The sequence below is a fragment of the Marmota marmota genome, unplaced genomic scaffold, assembly GCF_001458135.2.
Source record: "Marmota marmota marmota unplaced genomic scaffold, marMar, whole genome shotgun sequence".
NCBI lineage: Eukaryota > Metazoa > Chordata > Mammalia > Rodentia > Sciuridae > Marmota > Marmota marmota.
This window is the reverse complement of record NW_026000240.1, coordinates 6,908,219-6,926,338: the sequence shown is the minus strand read 5'-3', so window position 1 is coordinate 6,926,338 and position 18,120 is coordinate 6,908,219. Positions and strand designations below refer to the sequence as shown.

General features: G+C 34.2%; 1 protein-coding gene across 9 annotated transcripts in view; it reads left to right on the top strand.

Annotated features, from left to right (window-relative positions):
- Positions 1-18,120, top strand: part of Stxbp5l (syntaxin binding protein 5L) — a 347,451-nt gene that overhangs the window by 208,706 nt on the left and 120,625 nt on the right. For all 9 annotated transcript variants that reach the window (XM_048794363.1, XM_048794362.1, XM_015486887.2 and 6 more), the window contains 2 exons: positions 1,608-1,780; positions 5,829-5,954. In XM_048794363.1, coding sequence (XP_048650320.1) covers positions 1,608-1,780; positions 5,829-5,954 — 299 coding nt within the window. The remainder of the gene's footprint in view (positions 1-1,607; positions 1,781-5,828; positions 5,955-18,120) is intronic.

Below are 18,120 nucleotides of genomic sequence, written 5' to 3'. Positions count from 1 at the left end.
GAACTTTCAGAGTCTTGTTGGGGTATTTTTAAACCAATGAAATATTGTAGTTATTTGAGATTATGAGGCTCTGATGAGATAAATTAAATCTAATTTAAGATACCTCTAGATAATAGACCTAGTCTACTGCTTTACCATTTTACCAGAAAATGAAGATTTATTTACTCTAAGTATAAGTATTCTAACTCAATAACTAAAATTAATATCACTTTTTAATATTATATTAAAATCCTGAGCTTTAAATCATACATACCTATGTTTTACTTCTAGCTTTACCATTGAATACCTATGTGTCGCTGCCACTTACAAGGCTGTAGGCAGTACTAGAGTCTGAGTACAATTCACTTTTATTTCCTGCATAATTTTCTGTGTAAATAAAATGGAAAATAAAAATGAACTGGAAGTACTAATAGCAATTTCATAGGGCTTTTATGATGATTATATAAAAATATTAGTAGCATTTAAGTACTCAATAATTGATAATTATTATTTTCATCACTATTGGGTTTTTTGTAGTTTAAGATATTAACAGTCACCTTAGTATGATTGCTATATTATCATTATCATACCCCATATTATCATTTTTGTGTTTTCAATCTCAAGAATATACATTTTAACATTATATATTTGTTATAAAATCAATTGTTATTTTTTTGAGGTGCTAGGGATCATACCAGGGTCTCATACTTACTAGGCAAACACTCTACCACTAAGCTTCATCTCTAACCCTTAATATCAGTTTTAATTAAAGCATTTAATGCAATCATAAGTACAATTTTAAAATAATTTAGTTTTTAAAAAGGTTTTTTGATTACCTATAAAAATCATCATTATGTAATTGTGACCAAGCCAATGAAATTAAACAAGTAAAAGCTATAGTAATGAAACAAATATAAAAAATGTGGAATAGGGGTGGGAGGGAAAGGGAGAGAGAAGGGGAATAGCAAGGATAGTGGAAATTCATGTATGAAGATATGAATTTGGTGTCAACATACCTTATATACAAACAGAGATTTGATAAATTGTGGTATAAAGGTGTATTAAGAGTTGTAATGCAAAAAAAATTATGAATGTAATGTACTCCACTATTGTCATGTTGGTACGAAATAAATAAATAAATGTTTAAATTTTTTTTAAAAATGTGGAATTTCTTTTGGAAAACTTTTACTGAATTAGAGACAAAATGAAAGGAAAGTTTTTTAAACTAAAAGTTTTGTACAAATAATATGAACCCATACACACAAATGTACATACAGTTTAATTTCTTTCATTGGACTAATCATTGGACTTTCTCATATATTGTGTCATATATTGAAATGCAGTTTATAGTTTATCTTAAGAAATATTTATTATAGAAAAAGTTTATCTCCACTGGCAGGGTATTTTTCTTATAATTCTGGAGAATAAAAATTACTTTTCCGAGACTGTCATTGAATTTTCTGTATAATTCACTACTTAATTCAGTTTGAGATACCTGTCAACTTTACTGTAAGTTGAAATTGAACATATTAATCTGAAAAATAGTAAATAATTACTAACAGCTATCAAATATATTAATGTGATTATTATTATGATGTAGGTTAAACTAAAACTTGATTTTTATTAAGTCATTAGAGGTACGACTTCAGTATGATGTGGAAGATATTATTACTCCTGAACCAGAAACAAGTCCTCCATTTCCAGATCTCTCAACCCAGCTTCCTCCTTCAAGGAGTCTTTCAGGGAGCACTAACACCGTGGCTAGCGAAGGAGTCACAAAGGACAGTATCCCATGCCTCAAGTAAGAGTTTTAAATTGTAAGGGTTTAAAAATTTTAATTTTAACAGTACTTTACATATAAATCATATAATTCTTGAAAACTGTGGCAAATAAATTCACTGTTCTCTCTCAAGTTTTTGCCAAGTGATTTTCAATCCACCAAAGGGTACCCTGGTCTCTTCTTTTACATCCATGAAAAGGGCACAGTATTTTCATTCTTCATTTACTTATTTATACATTTCTGTATATACCAGAAAGATTCTAAAGAAAACATGGCTTTGGTGGAATAGGAAGTTTGGCATGGCAAAAATTGGACACTTGCTTGGTACTTTTCAGTTGCAAAAATAAGTTTATGAATTTTTTTTTAACCTTCCTAGAATAAAAAGAAAACCAAGCTTACTATTACTCTTAGAAAATGTATTATAAAATGTCTCTCATGATTGCTACCATATTATATAATATTTCTTTTCTATAACTGTTGCTATTATTCAATATATTTTAACAAAATTTGCGTCATTATCAAATAAAACCTAGTTAATAAATCCTACAATAATATTTATCTTAATTGTTGCACTTTTTAGTATAAGGTATAAAGTATTACAGGTATAAAGGAATCATAAAGGACAGTATCCCATGACTTAAGTATTACTGTTTCTCTACTGTCAAAACAAATGTTTCTAGTGTTAATTGAATGAAGAATTAAGCCAAAATAAGGAATTTCTCTAAGCCCCATATGAAAATATACACGTCCTTTCATTGAAAAACTTTAGATAGCTAGTTTCCTCATTTCTTATGAAAACAGAAAATTTAGAGATAAGATTTTAGGAACAAACTCTATACTGGTAATTCTTAATTTTTCTCCCAAGTTTTTCTTATGAAGTTAAAAAAAAAACTAATGAGTGGGGGGACAAAAAACTTTCATAATGTTATGAATTTATATATTTAATTTTCCCTTTATATCACTTTGCTTATTTGATTTCTTTTAAAATTAAAACTGGAAAGAGAACACAAAAGTACAAGAAAGCACTGTAGATCTATTTGTTAAATTAGAAGATTTTCATGAAAGCATGAGTCTTAATTTCCAAAACCTTTTTTCTTTAAAGTTAAATAATTTTTTCAAATGTTGATGAGAGACTAAAACCAATGAAATCAACAAACATAGTGGAGATGATATGAGCAATAACAATTGTTGAAGTGTAATAGAAGGATTGATTTGTAAAATAGTAAAGAAAATCTTAAGGATAATAAAGAGAATCGAAGTGGGAAAATTAGCATAATCCTATGTTGTGCTTAGGGTCTAAGAACCATGAAGCATAACTGATGCAAGTAGTATTATTAAGTGAATTTCATTCTGAGTGGGTTTATAAATTGTATATAATCCACACTTTGTTACAGTGTACATTGGCGTTCATCCCTAAGTCCCTTTCCTTTGCTGAATTTAGTCTGCCATATATATTAGCTAATTAAAAAGTATTTCAATCATCAACTCTTAATTTTTAGCAATATTACAGTTCTTATCAATATATTCATGTTTATGCAATAATTTGATTTTTAAAAAATTTTGCCTATGTTACTCTATATGTGACTCTAGTCACATATGTCTCGTTAAGAGGGTGAGATTTAAAGAAAAACTTGAAGTGAGGGAATTAGCCAAAGAATATATGGACAAAGAATGTTACAGGCAGAAAAAAACAGCTAGAGTAAAGGCCTTAAAGTGCTTGGCGTGTTCAAGGAAAAGTAAAGAGGTCAGTGTAGTTAGGGGTATGGGAAAGGGCAGGTAGTAGGAGACGAAGTCAGATTGGCCAATCATAGGCCATTTTAGGAACTTGACTTTTATTCTAAATGGAGAATAAGAGTCTTTGTAGTTTTTGACTGATGTGATCAGGTTTAAATATTAAATAGATAATTTTTATAACTGTATTAAAGTGGATTGGGAGATGGAGGGAATGGTAAAAGCTATGAGATTAGTTTGATGACTGTTGCTCTAAACTAATTAGAAATAAAGTTAGACAGGTGTGGTGGCAAATGCCTGTAATCCCAGTTGCTTAGGAGGCTGAGGCAGGAGGATTGCAAGTTCAAAGCCAGCCTCAGCAAAATCCAGATGCTAAGCAATTTAGTGATTGCTATCTCTAAATAAAATACAAAATAGGGATGGGCATATGGCTCAGTGGTTGAGTGCCCCTGAGTTCAATCCCCAGTACCAAAAGGAAAGAGAGAGAGAAAGAGAGAGAGAGAGAGAGAGAGAGAGAGAGAGAGAGAGAGAGAAAGTAAGTTAAAGGCTGACCTATTTAACAAATAAAATGCTGGCTAGATAATAAGTATTTTTTGGTATCACTATATCCCTGTTTTAGTCAGTTTTTCACTGCCGTGACCAAAAGATCTTACAAGAACAATTAGAGAAGGAAGAGTTTATTTTAGGGCTCATGGTTTTTGAGATTTCAGTCCATAGATGGCCAACTTTATTCTTTGAAGCCTGAGGTGAGGCAGAATATCATGGCAGAAGTGTATGGTAGAGGAAAGTAACTGGAGACATGGTATCAGGAAGCAGAGAGAGAAACTCCCTTCACCAAGGACAAATTTACATTACAAAGATATACCACCAGAGCTGGAGTTGTGGCTCAGTGGCAGAGCACTTACTGGCGTGTGAGGCCCTGGGTTCATCGTCAGCACTGAATATAAATAAATAAAGTAAAAGATCCATTGACAACTAAAAGATATACCCCCAATGACCTGTCTCCTCCAGCCTTACCCTACTTTCCTACAATTACCACCCAGTTTAATCCCTATCAGGGGATTGAATTATTGATTAGATTAAAGCTCTCATCACCCAATCATTTCACCTCTAAACTGTTTTGCATTGTCTCACACATGAGCTTTTGGGGAACATCTCATATCTAAACCATAACAATCCTCAATGTTGCAATGGACATACTTGTAAAAAGCTATTTATTGTTTATTTGAAATTTAAATTTAAATAAACATCCTGTATATTTGTTTAGCAGCTGTAATAGTATGGAAGCAATTGAAGAATAAAAAGTTATCAGGTTCTGCCGGGTGTGGTGGTGCATGCCTGTAAACCCAGTGGCTCCGGAAGCTGAGACCAGAGAATCTTGAGTTCAAAGCCAGCCTCAGCAACATCAAGGCACTAAGCAACTCAGTGAGACCTTGTCCCAAAATAAAATACAAAATAAGGCTAGGGATATGGTTTAGTGGTAGAGTGCCCCTGAGTTCAATTACCAGTACCCCGCCCCCCCAAAAATGTTATCAGGTTCTAGATACATTTTGAAGGTAGCATCAGTAGCATTTGATAATTGATTGGGTGTTAAGTATAAAAGAGGAATATTAGTGAATAATTTTAATAAAATTACTATCAATTGAATTAGGGAGTGTAGGTTTAGAGGAAAAGAGCAGGAATTCAGGTACTGGATGATTAAAACATTTGTTGGGTGGTAGTTTAATGGTCATTCTTTTTATTATTATACTTTACAATTTACATGTGTAACAATTATTACATAGAAAATAATTATATGATAAAATAATTAAAAGGAAGTGATAAAGAACAGTTAAAGTGTGTGCCTGACTGAGCATAAGGTTAACCATTAAGTTCCAAGTGTTGAAATTTGCAAATATTTCAAGACAATTGATATAGCTGCATTAAAATAGGTTGAAAATCATAATCTAGAGTTGAAGTTCTTTATATATGTTCTTTTAAAATATATTTGAAGTATATTTTTTTCCAATGCTCCAGTCTTTCATCTATTATTTTTCTCAAGGGACTAGACCTCTAAAAACATAATTATTTCAGTATTTACTATTCCAGTATTGGTTTGTTTTTTTTATAGTCGTTCCACATCTGGGACAATGGAACAAAATGTGTTAAAGAAGTGACTAGCAATCATAAGAGACTTGGTAGAGTTTTAGAAAGTTAGAAAATAATGACCATATTCATGATGTGCCCAGTGGCTATATTAAATATTTCTGTAGGATGATTCAGTTAAATTCTCAAGATAAACATGGGTATGCTTACTTAAACTGTATGTGATAGAATTATTTTTTTCTCTTTCATATAGCGTTAAGACACGACCAGTTCGAATGCCTCCAGGATATCAAGCAGAACTTGTTATTCAGTTGGTGTGGGTAGATGGTGAGCCTCCTCAACAGATTACTAGTCTTGCTGTAAACTCAGCATATGGAATGTAAGTAATTAAACTTTCTTTCTGATTAGTATTATTTAATTTTTACATTTTACATGTTTCTTTTAAAATATTTAAGTGAGGTCTTTAAAATTAGAATCCCTACCCTCATTTTCATTAGATTGAATGTAGGATGAGAAAATAATAATTCAAACTTAAAATATTTATTCTTTTTTGATGTCAAACTTGAGGTAGTGTGCCCACTTCTGATATTATTAGAAGGTTGTTAGGGTGATACTACAATTGTACTTTTTTGTTTGGTTGATTTTATATTTTCTGTATCTTCTCTCCTTGGATTTCCTTTTCTTTTGACTTGGCTTTTAGAGATCACTAATTCTCTCTCCAACTAATATGATGGTAGATCCACCATGAAGTTTAATTTCAATTATTTTATTTTTCTGTTTTAGACTATCCATTTGGGTCTTTTAAAGCTTTCAGTTCTTTTCCTAAATTGCCTCTCTTGTTTACTTCTTTGAACATGTTGAATGTAGTTACTTTAAATATGTGTTTGATAGCTCCATCTTTGATAATTATAAGTATTATCTTGGTTTATGGTACATTATATTGTATTCATATGTGCCAGATTTTTTTTAAATATGTATTTTTTAATTGAGACATGCACATTATAATTTGGGTTTAGAAACTCAAATGATGTTATCACCCTCCAGAAAGTCTTTACATTTCTTCTGGAGATCTACATTAGGAGAAAGGCTGAGAACTGCATAATCCAACCAGATATCAGATCTTTGGATTTTATTCTGTTAAAAGTCTACTTTAATTCCTTATTCCTAGGTCATAGCCCTCCGCAAAGATTGCATCAAACTATACTCCCACCAGCACTGTTTGAGAATACTTGTTTTCCCACAACCTTTCTAACAATAGTGTTAATCAAACTTTTGATACCTGTCAATTTGTTCAGTAAAAATTGATGTGCCATTATACTAGTAGAATTTTCTTGTGTCTTCAGTGAAATTGAACAGCTTTTATGTACTGTGACATTTCTATTCTTTGTCCATTTTCCTGCAGAATTGTTGACCTTTCTTGTAAAGATTTGTAAAAGCTATTAATATATTAGGGGTATTACCTACCTTTGTCATGTAATTTGAAAAGACTTTTTTTCTGCTTTTGTTTGCTGTAAGACTTTGTTTAGGATGATGTTTTCACATGGGTAACTTTTTGTGATACTATTTCTTATTTTTATGTCTCTGGATTAGGCCTTCCTTTATGATAATAAAAATTATGTTCTCACTAATATATTGTTTCTGTTAAATATTAAATATTTAATCTATCTATAATTCATTTAAATATAAAGTATGAAATAAGGATTAAGCTATATTTTTTCTGATGACAAGAATTATATTAATACCATTTTTCAAATACCTCTTTTTTCTGCTAATTTGGCATCAACATTTTAAAAATACATTTCTTTGTATATTTGGTTCTCTGTATTTTCAAAGCTAAGTCTAGTGGATCTCCAAACAAACTTGAAGTCTTCAGTAAGAGAAAGTACTTAAAAAAAATCTATCCTGTGTTACTGGAGTTTACTATTAGAAGGTACATTTATGACAGATGTACGTGCACATATATATTAGGTATTTGCTTCTTCATTGGAAAAGTCTTTGATAGGAAAGCTGACTACAACAGCCAATTGGGGGAGGGGAAAGAGGTGGAAAGGACTTTGGGACAGCTTATTGTTAGGAAAGGTAAACTGAAGCACAGTAAAGATTTTAGAGAGTTTATTTGAGCAAACAAATCATGAAATGGGCTTTGCTCCAAACCAGAAGTGGTTTAGGAGCTCCTCTAAAAGAACACAAAGAGGAGACTTTTATAAAATGGATATAAAATTAAAACAAAGAAAATATTTCATAGGTTACAGTTACACAATGCCTTATTAGTTTATCCTATGGGAAAAACTTTAAATAATTATAAATTTGATGATTGTTTCTGATTGATTGAGATAAAGTTTTGCTTTCCTTTAATATAGGCATTTATAAGAAATAGTTGAAATTTCATTTATGTCTGCAAATAAAGCAATAAGATGGTCACTTATAAAGCCTGCATTTTTGTCTACTCATTTTCAGGCCTGATATCCATTTTAATTTATTTTAACACATATTTAATATAAGAATATATGGTTATTCTTTGGCCCATTTTTTGCATTTTCCTTAACATATTTCCACCAGAGATTTCCTCAGAGTAGCCTTTGCTATCTGTATTTCTATCAACATTCTGTTCATGGCCTCTTAGGAAAGCACTAGGAATATTGAAGCTTTCCCTACTGTCTTTTACCTCCCTCTGAGTCCCATTTAAAGCTCATAAATTATCAAGAAGAAAAAGAATTAAATGGAAAAATTGCAGAAGAAATTTGAACAAACATGTCACAAAAGAAGATATGCAAATGGCAAAAATAAAATAACACATATAAAATACACATACTGCAATGTAACACATAATGATATTTCAGCTAATGAAAGACCACAGCAGTGGTCCCACAAGAGAATAACACCAAATGACATTGTAGCCATCTTAGTTTGTGTAAGTATACTCTGTGATATTCACACAAGGACAAAAATGGCCTAATAACACATTTCTCAAAATATATCCATTTTGTTAAGCAGTATATGATTGTACATGTGTCTTGCACAACCACATTAGTAGTATTGGTAGTGGTGGCAAAAATATTGGGTAACAAGAACTTATATAATCTGCTACATAGAGAGTAAATTGGTGTATTTATTTTATAAAATTATCAGCCTTATTTACTTTGTTTTAACATACATACATATGAATACTCTACAACCTAAAGATTTCTGTTATGATTTGGATGTGAGGTGTCCCCCAAAAGCCCATGTGTGAGACAACATTCTATTCATGGCCTCTTAGGCAAGAAGGTTTAGGGCAGAAATGATTTGCCAATGAGAGCCTTAACCCAATCAGTGAATCAGTTACCTGATGGGATTCATTGAGTGGTAATTGAATTCAGGTAGAGTGTGGCTGGAGAAGGTGGGGCATTGAGGGCATGGCTTTGGGGTATATGTTTATGTTGGTCAAGTGGAGATCTCTCTTCTTTCTGATCATTATATGAGCTGCTTCCCTCCATCACACTCTTCTGCCATTGGTGTCCAGCCTCACTTTGAGCCCTGAGAAATGGAATTAGCTATCTATATACTGAGACCTCTGAAACCATGAGCCCCTAATTAAAACTTTTCCCCTAAAATTGTTTTATTCAGATCTTTTAGTCCCAGAAGTGAAAAATCTGACTAATACAGTTTCAAACCTAGGCATATAACTAACAAAATGGGAAACAAATATTCACTGAAGGATAAGAGCTCTATTTACACTAGCAGTATGATAAAAATCCTCCCCCCAAAAATTCAATTTTCATTAGCCTATATAGACTGTATTACATAAATTCAATTGAATTTTATGGAAATGAAAATTAATGAATTATATTTATGCAACAATTATTTTTATTTTTTTTAATTTTTTTTTTGCAACAATTATTTTTAAATGTCAAACATATTTATTATAACATGTGAATCCATCAAAATACTTTTGAACTTTGGTTTTAATACTTTATAGTCCCACCAACAGTTCTTCATCTTAAGAATTCAATTGTCAGGATGGGGGGAAGAAATGTGTGAGACAGTGCTGGTTGTTTTCTATTTGTCTTTAAAATGCTTATATTAGTGGATTATAGTTACATGTAATAATATGATATAATCAGATGTGTATGGAATTTAATTTGCTCCATTTCAGTCTCTGGTACTTCTTCTTCCCCCCACACCCCTCATTCCCCTTCTCTATCTTCCTTCTAATCTTTATTTGTAATTGGTTTATTATAGATACTCATAAAGGTGAAATTCACTGTGGCATATTTATACATGCACATAGCATAATTTTGTTGAATTCATTCTGCATATCCTCTACTTTCCCAACCCTTCTCCCTCCCCCACAATCTCTTTCTTATACTCCACTGATATTGTTTCTCTGTATTTATGATATCTGACCCCCCCCTCCGTTCTTTTCCCTTAATTTGCTCTAGTTTCCACATGAGAGAAAACATTCAATTGATTTCTGAGTCTTATTTCTCTTTGCATGATATTCTCCGTTTTCATCCTTTTGCCTCCAAATGCCATATTTTTTAATTCCTTATGGCGAGCAAAACCCCATTGTGTATATATATCACCTTCTCTTAATCTATTTATCTATTAAAGAGCAGTTGGACTAGTCTCATAATTTGGCTATTGTGAATTGTGCTGCTATAAACCTTAGTGTGGCTATATCACTATAGAATGATGATTTTAGTTATTTTGTATAAATGCCAAGGAGTGTGATCACTGGATCATATAGCTATCCTATTCTTAGTTTTATGAGGAATTTCCATAGTGCCTTCCAGAGTGGTTGTAATTATATGCAGTCCCACCAACAATGTGTGAGTGGTACCTATTCCTCCACATCTTTGCCAGCATCTATTATTATTTGTACTCTTTTTTTATTAATTCTTTTTAATTATACATAACAGTAGAATCCATTTTGACATAATTATGAAAGCATGGAGTATAATTTGTTCTAATTTAGCAATTGCCATTCTGAATGGAATGAGATGAAATCTTGTAATAGTTTGGATTTAAATTTCCCTGATTGCTAGAGCTGTTGAACTTTTTTTCCATGTATTTTTGACCATTTATGTTTCTTTTGATAAATATCTGTTTAGGTCTTTTGCCCTGTATTCAATGGGTTATTTTGGGGTGGTTGGGGGTGTTAGCCTATTTGAGTTTTATTTTTTTATATATTTTAGATATTTCCATGTCAGAGGAGCAGCTGGCAAAGATTCTCTCCCATTCAGTATGGTCATACTTCATACACCTAATCATTTCCTTTGCTGTGCAGAAGCTTTTTAATTTGATGGCATCCCATTTATTGATTCCTGATTTTGTTTCTTGACTTTTAAGAGGTCTTATTAAGGAAGTCAGTGCCAGAACAGATATGAGGGAATATTGACCATATGTTTTCTTCTAGAAGTTGCAAGATTTCTGCTCTCATTGTTAACCCTTTGATCCACTGTGATTTGACTTTTGTGCATGGTTAGCTATAGGGATATAATTTCATTCTGTATGGACATCCAATTTTTCCAACACCATTCTTTAAAAAGACCTGTCTACAACATATATTTTTGACACCTTTGTCAAATATCAGATAACCATAAGTATGTGTCTTTGTACCTGTGACTTCTATTCCCTTGGTCTTTATGCCTATTTTGATGCCAATACGATCCTGTTTTGTCACTTTGGCTCTATTGTATAATTTGAAATCAGGTATTATGATTAGTTCAGCATTGTTCTTTTTGCTTAGGATTGCTTTGGTTATTATGGATCTCTTGTGCTTTTTAGTGAATTTTAGGATGATTATTGAAGAATGCCTTTGGTATTTTTATGGGTATTGCATTGAATCTGTATATTGCTTTTGGCAATATGACTGTTTAAAATGATTAATTCTCTTATCCAAGCACATGGGAGGGCTTTCCATCTTCTAATGTCTTCTTCAGGTTCTTTCTTTGGTGTTCTGCAAATTTAATTACCTCCTTGATTAGATTTATTTCCAAGTATTTTTAGGGTGTATTTTTTAAAAAATTTCTTTCTCAGCAGAATCACTGTTGGAGTATAGGAAAGCTATTGACTTATGAATGTTGATCAGGTATCCTGGTACTTTGCTATATTTATCTATCGGCTCTAGAAATGTCCTGGTAGAGTCTTTCAGATACAGGATCAAGGATTGCAAACAGTTAATTTGATTTTTTTTCTATTCATATCCCTATAACTTCCTTCTCTTGCCTGATTGCTCTGGCTAGAGTTTCAAAAAAGAGTGTTAAATAGAAGTGGTGACAATGGAAATTCTTGCATTTTTCTTGATTTAAGAGGAAATGTTTTCACTTATTCTCTGTTCAGTATGATGTTGGCTTTGGGTTTGTCATTGACAAAAGCCTCAGGTCAGTGAGGATGGGAGGCTTTGGGCATCTTCTAGCTCTGTGATCTTTATAGGGCTGGAACTCCCAGAACTGCTAAGGCAGCTTCTTCTTGTCCTTATTAGTTAGAAATGGATACCTTAAAAATATATTTGTCATATTGATAGTTCACCATTTTCATGGAGGGCCCCAGTTGAGAAATTTTCAGAACCATAGAAGTTTTTTAAAAGGAAAAACATCTTTGAATATTTTTCTAAACAATACATTGAGAGTGATAAATCCCCCTATGATAAAACCACTTTCCACATGGAAGCAGGGGCTTATTGTGTGCAGCCAGGAAATGGAAGATTTTGAATTCAACCTTGTCGTAGGGACTAGATAATTGCTGCCTGGAATTTTACAATGTGCAGAAGCTTCTGCAGGCAGGGGTGGCATAATGAGGTTTGGGGGAGTATGCCCAAGCAGGAAGCTCAGGACACCTGGCCAACTCCAGGCTCATAGGGTGACAGCTGTAGCAGATATTCAGAAATGCTGGAGGAGGGAAGGAAGGCTGTATAGCAGAGGAATTCCTTTGGTGCATTTTGAGTGGCTTTGTCTTGGAATGGAAAGACAGGGTTTCCCAGGCTCTTTTTCTCTATACCTGCTAGTGGGCAGGTCTAGGACTTGACAGACAGGTATTCTCCCTGTTGTTCTTAGAAACAGAAGCTGACCTCCCTCCCACCCACAGTGTGCAAGGTGACTTTCCCTCTCCAGGTGAGAAGGAAGGACCCTTTTACTACATTATTTAGGCATCCCCTTCATGCTGAGGCCCTTTCATCAAGAAGCCCTCAAACCATGGCCTCCATTCCTACAGCCACCATCCCTTTTCTACTCTTGGTCCCAAATGCCTGTTCTCCCTGAGTTCTCCTGTGGTCCACAGCTTCCTGTGGCTTCTTCTTGCCTGTTGGTCACAAGCACAGCCCAGAGGTAGCGGGGTGGGGAGGATGAATATTTGGTCAGTGCAATTTCAAAATGCACGGAAGTTTATGGACAGGAATCTAGCAACCCAGAACTGACAACCATCTTCACAACTCTGAATGGAGGCAGGCCTTAGTGTACACAGTGAGTGTGAGACCTTGGCCCTGAGTACTGCTATGCATAGGACATGAAGGAAGCCTAGTATCCACCCCACCCTCATGACCTCGTGATGTGAGTGCCCAAGCATCTGTATGTCTCCCCTCATGACCTTTCAGCATTGTTTTTCTTTATGTTATTAACTGAAACATAATTTACATTACAGTACAGTGTGTAGGGCACAAGGCACAGTGTTGTGTCAGCATAGAGGATGCTGTATAGGGGTGGTGAGTGTGAAGCCCATCAATGCCCCTGCCAGATTCCTAAGGTTCCTGCTGCCCCCGTGGAAGCCACTGGCTTCTGATCATGTAGAGGAAGTGTTGCCTTCAGAAGATGCCTATGTGGATACAATTCCCATCACCATACTTGTGGAGCCCATGGGTGTTCTTTCCTGCCCATCCTGTTTGCTGGAATATCTTTTGGTCTGTTTTGGGCCTATTTGCATAGCCTGAGGGAGGAATGTCCAAGTGGGGAAGAGCTGGTCAGCCTGAAGATTATCATGTTGCCAGTGTCTGAGGCAGATGTGCTTCCTTTGCCAGGAGCAGAATCTGAGATCCTCAGGCCAAGTGTTTCCTGGTTGTCTCAAGATGATCAAAGAGGAGAAAAGTAAAAGGGGGAAAACAAGAAAGAAAACTCTAGAAGTTAAGAAGAAAAGAAAAACATTTTTAGATAAAAATGTGAAAGTATTATCCCTGTTATGGCACCCCAATTGAGGTGAGGAGAGTCAATGATTGCAACCCTGCTAATCAAATCCTCTCTTTGGATTTTTGCAAGCTTTAGACCCTACAGAGAGTGCAGTGTTGTTGTCATTCACTCCCCACTTCTTTCTGTTGTCCTGCTCCCTAGGTAATTAACAGGACTGAACTGTGGTAAAGCTATCTGGAATTCCTCTTATCTACTTTGGACACTAGAATGTACTAGTATGGAATGCAAAAATCAGTAGGCAGAGATTCTCTCTACAGTGCAGGACAAATATTGTTATTGTGGAACATTAACAAGCTAAGTCAGAATGCTTAGCTCACCAAGTAAAAATTCCGTCTGGAACTTTTTGACCTATATGTTCTAAGGACAGGGAAAATGGCAGCACATCCCTGGATACCTCTATAGGTAGTGAGAGGCTATGGATCTGATGGGAGGCAGGTGTTCCATACATACAGTCAACCTTATCAGTGTCCTCAAACTTGATTCTCACAAAAATTCCCGTGGGACTTGTCACTCCCTGAGACTGTTAGCAGATTTCCTGAACTACCAGTTTAGCATCTTTTGCTCCCCTCCATGTTGTTGTTTTCCTGTGGCATAGAATTTTCAATGGGTTGTGTCAATGTCTCTCCTTTGGACCATACTGTCTCATAGGCAGCCACCACTGCAGTCAGTGCAGTGAAATTGTCAGAGTCCAGAGTCCCAGAGATAAGAAAATTCTTGGGTCTCTAATCCTCAGAGCAGTAAACTCAGACAATAGGACCCTTCTCAAGTTGGTTCCTGATTATAGTTTCATAAGAACATTCTGGGGAGTTTAGAGAACTTCTCCAGAGCCAGGTTGCTGTGCAGTTCCCAGGTCTCTTACTTATTTGCACCTTGCCTGCAAGATGCCAAATTCTGTACTAGTGGAGTTCTCTAGGAACCTCCTTCTTTCATAGAGTTCTTCCCCCTCCCCCAGCCTTGATGCCATGTGTTCGGTGGTTGGGCACTTTTTTCCCCACTCTTCCATTATCCAAAATCTATGGGCTTCTCCAAGTCTCTTTCTCTCAACTGTTCTCTTCCAGTCCTCTCCTAAGGCCACCCAACTCAATAAGCAGCTACACTCCTGTTGTTTTGGTTCTATCTTATGGAAAAGCAGAATAAAAATGCTCAGTGCCTCCAATCTGCCATCTTCTAATATCTATCTGCTACTTATTTTGATATGTTGATTTTGTACCCTGAAAATTGACTAAATTTGTTCATTCTAACATTTTCTCATAACCTTTAGGATTTTGTGTAAATGAGATCATGCCGTCTTAGCAGACATTTTAACTTCTTTCTTTCCAATTTATCTGCCTTTTGTTTATTTTTCTTACATAAGTTCTGTAAGACTTTCAAATACTATGTTGAATACAAGTGGTAAGAGTGGGCATCCTTGTCTTCAGGAAAAGTTTTCACCTTTTCACTTTTGAATATAATTTAGCTATGGACTTATCTGTGACAGATGGCTCTTATGATGATGTTGAGATATATTCCTTATAAACCAAATTTGTTGTGAATTTTTATCATAAAAGGATAATGAATTATGTCAACTGCCCTTTGAGCACTTGTTGAGATGATTTTATGATTATTGTCCAATCTGCTATTAATGTGGTGTATCACATTTTTTGACTTGTGTATGTTCAACAATCCTGGACCCAAGAGGTAATTCTGATTTTTATCATGGTATATAATCATTAAATATACTCATGAATTTAGTTTTTCTGTTGAAGAATTTTTTTGAGGAATTTTGAAGCCATTTTCATCAGTAATATTAACCTTTAATTTTATTTTCTTCTGATGTTCTTGTCTAGCTTTGGTATAAGAGTAGTGCTGGCCTTGTACTATGTATGTATCTGAATGTGTTTCTTCAGTTTTTTTGAAGGATGTTAGAATGATTGGGATTTGGATTAGTTTTTGTTTGTTTTGTTTTTTCTGTGTGGTAGAATTTAACACTAATATCTGTATCCCTGGACTCTCATTTTTGGAAGGATTTTCTTATTGTTTCAGTCTCTTTCTTTGTTTTTAGTGTATTTAGATTTTATTTCTTTAGTGGTTTTGACTTGGTGAGATTTTATTTATATGATTTATTCATTTCTCCTGGTTTCTCCGAAGTGTTGGTTAATAAATGCTCACTATAATCCCTAATAATGAACCTTTGTTTTTCTGCGTAATCAATTTCAAACTCTTTCTTTCAGTTTTACTTAGTTATAAGCAGTCTTCTTGAGCATGATGATAGCTTTAACCTCAGTTTCATGCCAAAGCTCCTTACTTTTACCTATCACCTTCTACATACATTTTATGTTGTGGATGTTACAAGGTACATCTTGTTATATTGTGTTATATTCCATTGACAAAATATTTTAGCTATAGATATTTTTATACTTTTATCTATTAAACTTTCTCCTAGAATTAAAATTTACACACTACCATTTCTATAGCAGAATATTGTGAATTTGAGCCTATATTTACCTTTACCAGTGAATTTTCTGCTTCCACACCTTTTCATGTTATATTAGTATCCTTCCATTTTCAGTTTTAAGAATCCCCTTTTGCATTTCTGATTAGGCAAATACAGTGGTTAAACTCCATTGCTTTTGTTTGTTGGGAAAAGTCTTTATCTCTCTCATTTCTAAAGTTCAACTTTTCTTTGTTCTTTGTCTTTGACTTTCAGCAATTCAACTATAATGTGCCTTGGTGGAGTCATCTTTGGATTGAATCTGATGGAGTACTCTGAACTTCATGAATCTTGATGTGCATATTTTTCCCAAGATTTGGGAAATTTTCAGTCATTATTTCTTTAAATAAGCAGTCTGCCCCTACTTTCTTTACTGTTACTCAAACTAACTGCCCTAATGCCACTATAGTTTCCCTTGATGATGTCCCATATGTCTTCCCTTAGGTTTTCTTCCTTCTTTTTCATTCTTATTGCATTTTTTTCTCCTTTGAAAGGACAAATTCAAAAGGTGGGTATTCAAGTTTACAGATACTTTCTCTACTTGATCAAATCTTGTATTGAAACTTGCCGTTGCATTTGTCACTTCATTTGTTACATTCCTTAGCTCCAGAATTTGTTTGGTTCTCTTTTTATGATTTCTATCTCTTTTGTAGCCTCTCATTTTTTTCATGTATTAGTTTCCTTCATTTTTAAGTTATCTGTGTTCTGTGTCTTGCTGAATCTCGATAAAATAATAATTTTGAACTATGTTTCAGAGAATTCATAGATCTCCATTTCTTTGAGTTAGTCCTTGATAGTTATTGTGTTCCTTTCCAGGTGATATAGTTACTTACCTTTTCATGTTTCTAGTGGTCTTGTATTGATGTCTGCATTTGGGGGAGCAAGTTACTTTATCTAGCCTTCTTGAAACAGAGTGAGGAAAAACTTTCACCTTTGTTTAGCACAAGGGTGTTGGTTGGGTGAGGTGCAGATCTTTTGTTCCAGGAAGGGTGCAGTGGCATGATCTCCATGCAGCTCTGACCACTGAATCAACATTGGTGAAGACTGCAGGAATCTTTGGTAGCCAAAGCTTCGGATGTCTGCAGTATTTGTAGCACCTAGGGTTATTGGTGTCCTCAGTAGTGAAAGCTATTGGGTTCTTGCTGTTCTCCTTTTTTCGCATCCAAAAAAGTTCTGTATAGAGGATTTCTCTTGGCAGGTTCAATATGCTGGTGCAGACATGGGATGTTGGGTGCAGAGGTACTCTCAGTAGTGTTCATATCTCTAGAAATTTAATATGAGCATTTTTATATCTGCCATTTTTCATTCTATCACATTCATGCTTTATTTTCTTGATTATCTGTATACATTTTTAAAGCACTTTTAATATCCTACTCTGCTATTTTGTTTCATTTATGTTTATCTTTCTGTTATTTTTCCCTCTCATTGTCGATCATATTTTTTCTGATTCTTTATATACCTAATTCCTTTTACACACTAGACATTCATATTTTGGGTGGTATTTTGTTATATTTTTTTCAATACTGTTGGATTATATTTCTAGAAGATAGTTAAGTTATTGGAATCATTGCTTTAAAGATTTATAAGGGTGGCTTTGGAAAAGTCTTTAGTCTGTGGCTACTTTGCCTCTTTACTGAAATGACACCCCAATATCTGCTATTCCTGTATTGGGAGATATCAGTGGTTTAGTGGGTAGTAACATGAAATATGCTCTACTTTGTGTGAGCTTTGTGAATTGTTTCACTTCATCTTTCTGATGTTTCTTCTAGGCCTTTGATACTATTTTCATATCACAGATTAGTATACCATTAGTAAAGACTAGTGGTATACTAATTAGTATACCACTAGTGTGTGTGTGTATGTGTGTGTGTGTGTGTGTGTGTGTGTATATATATATATATATATATATATATATA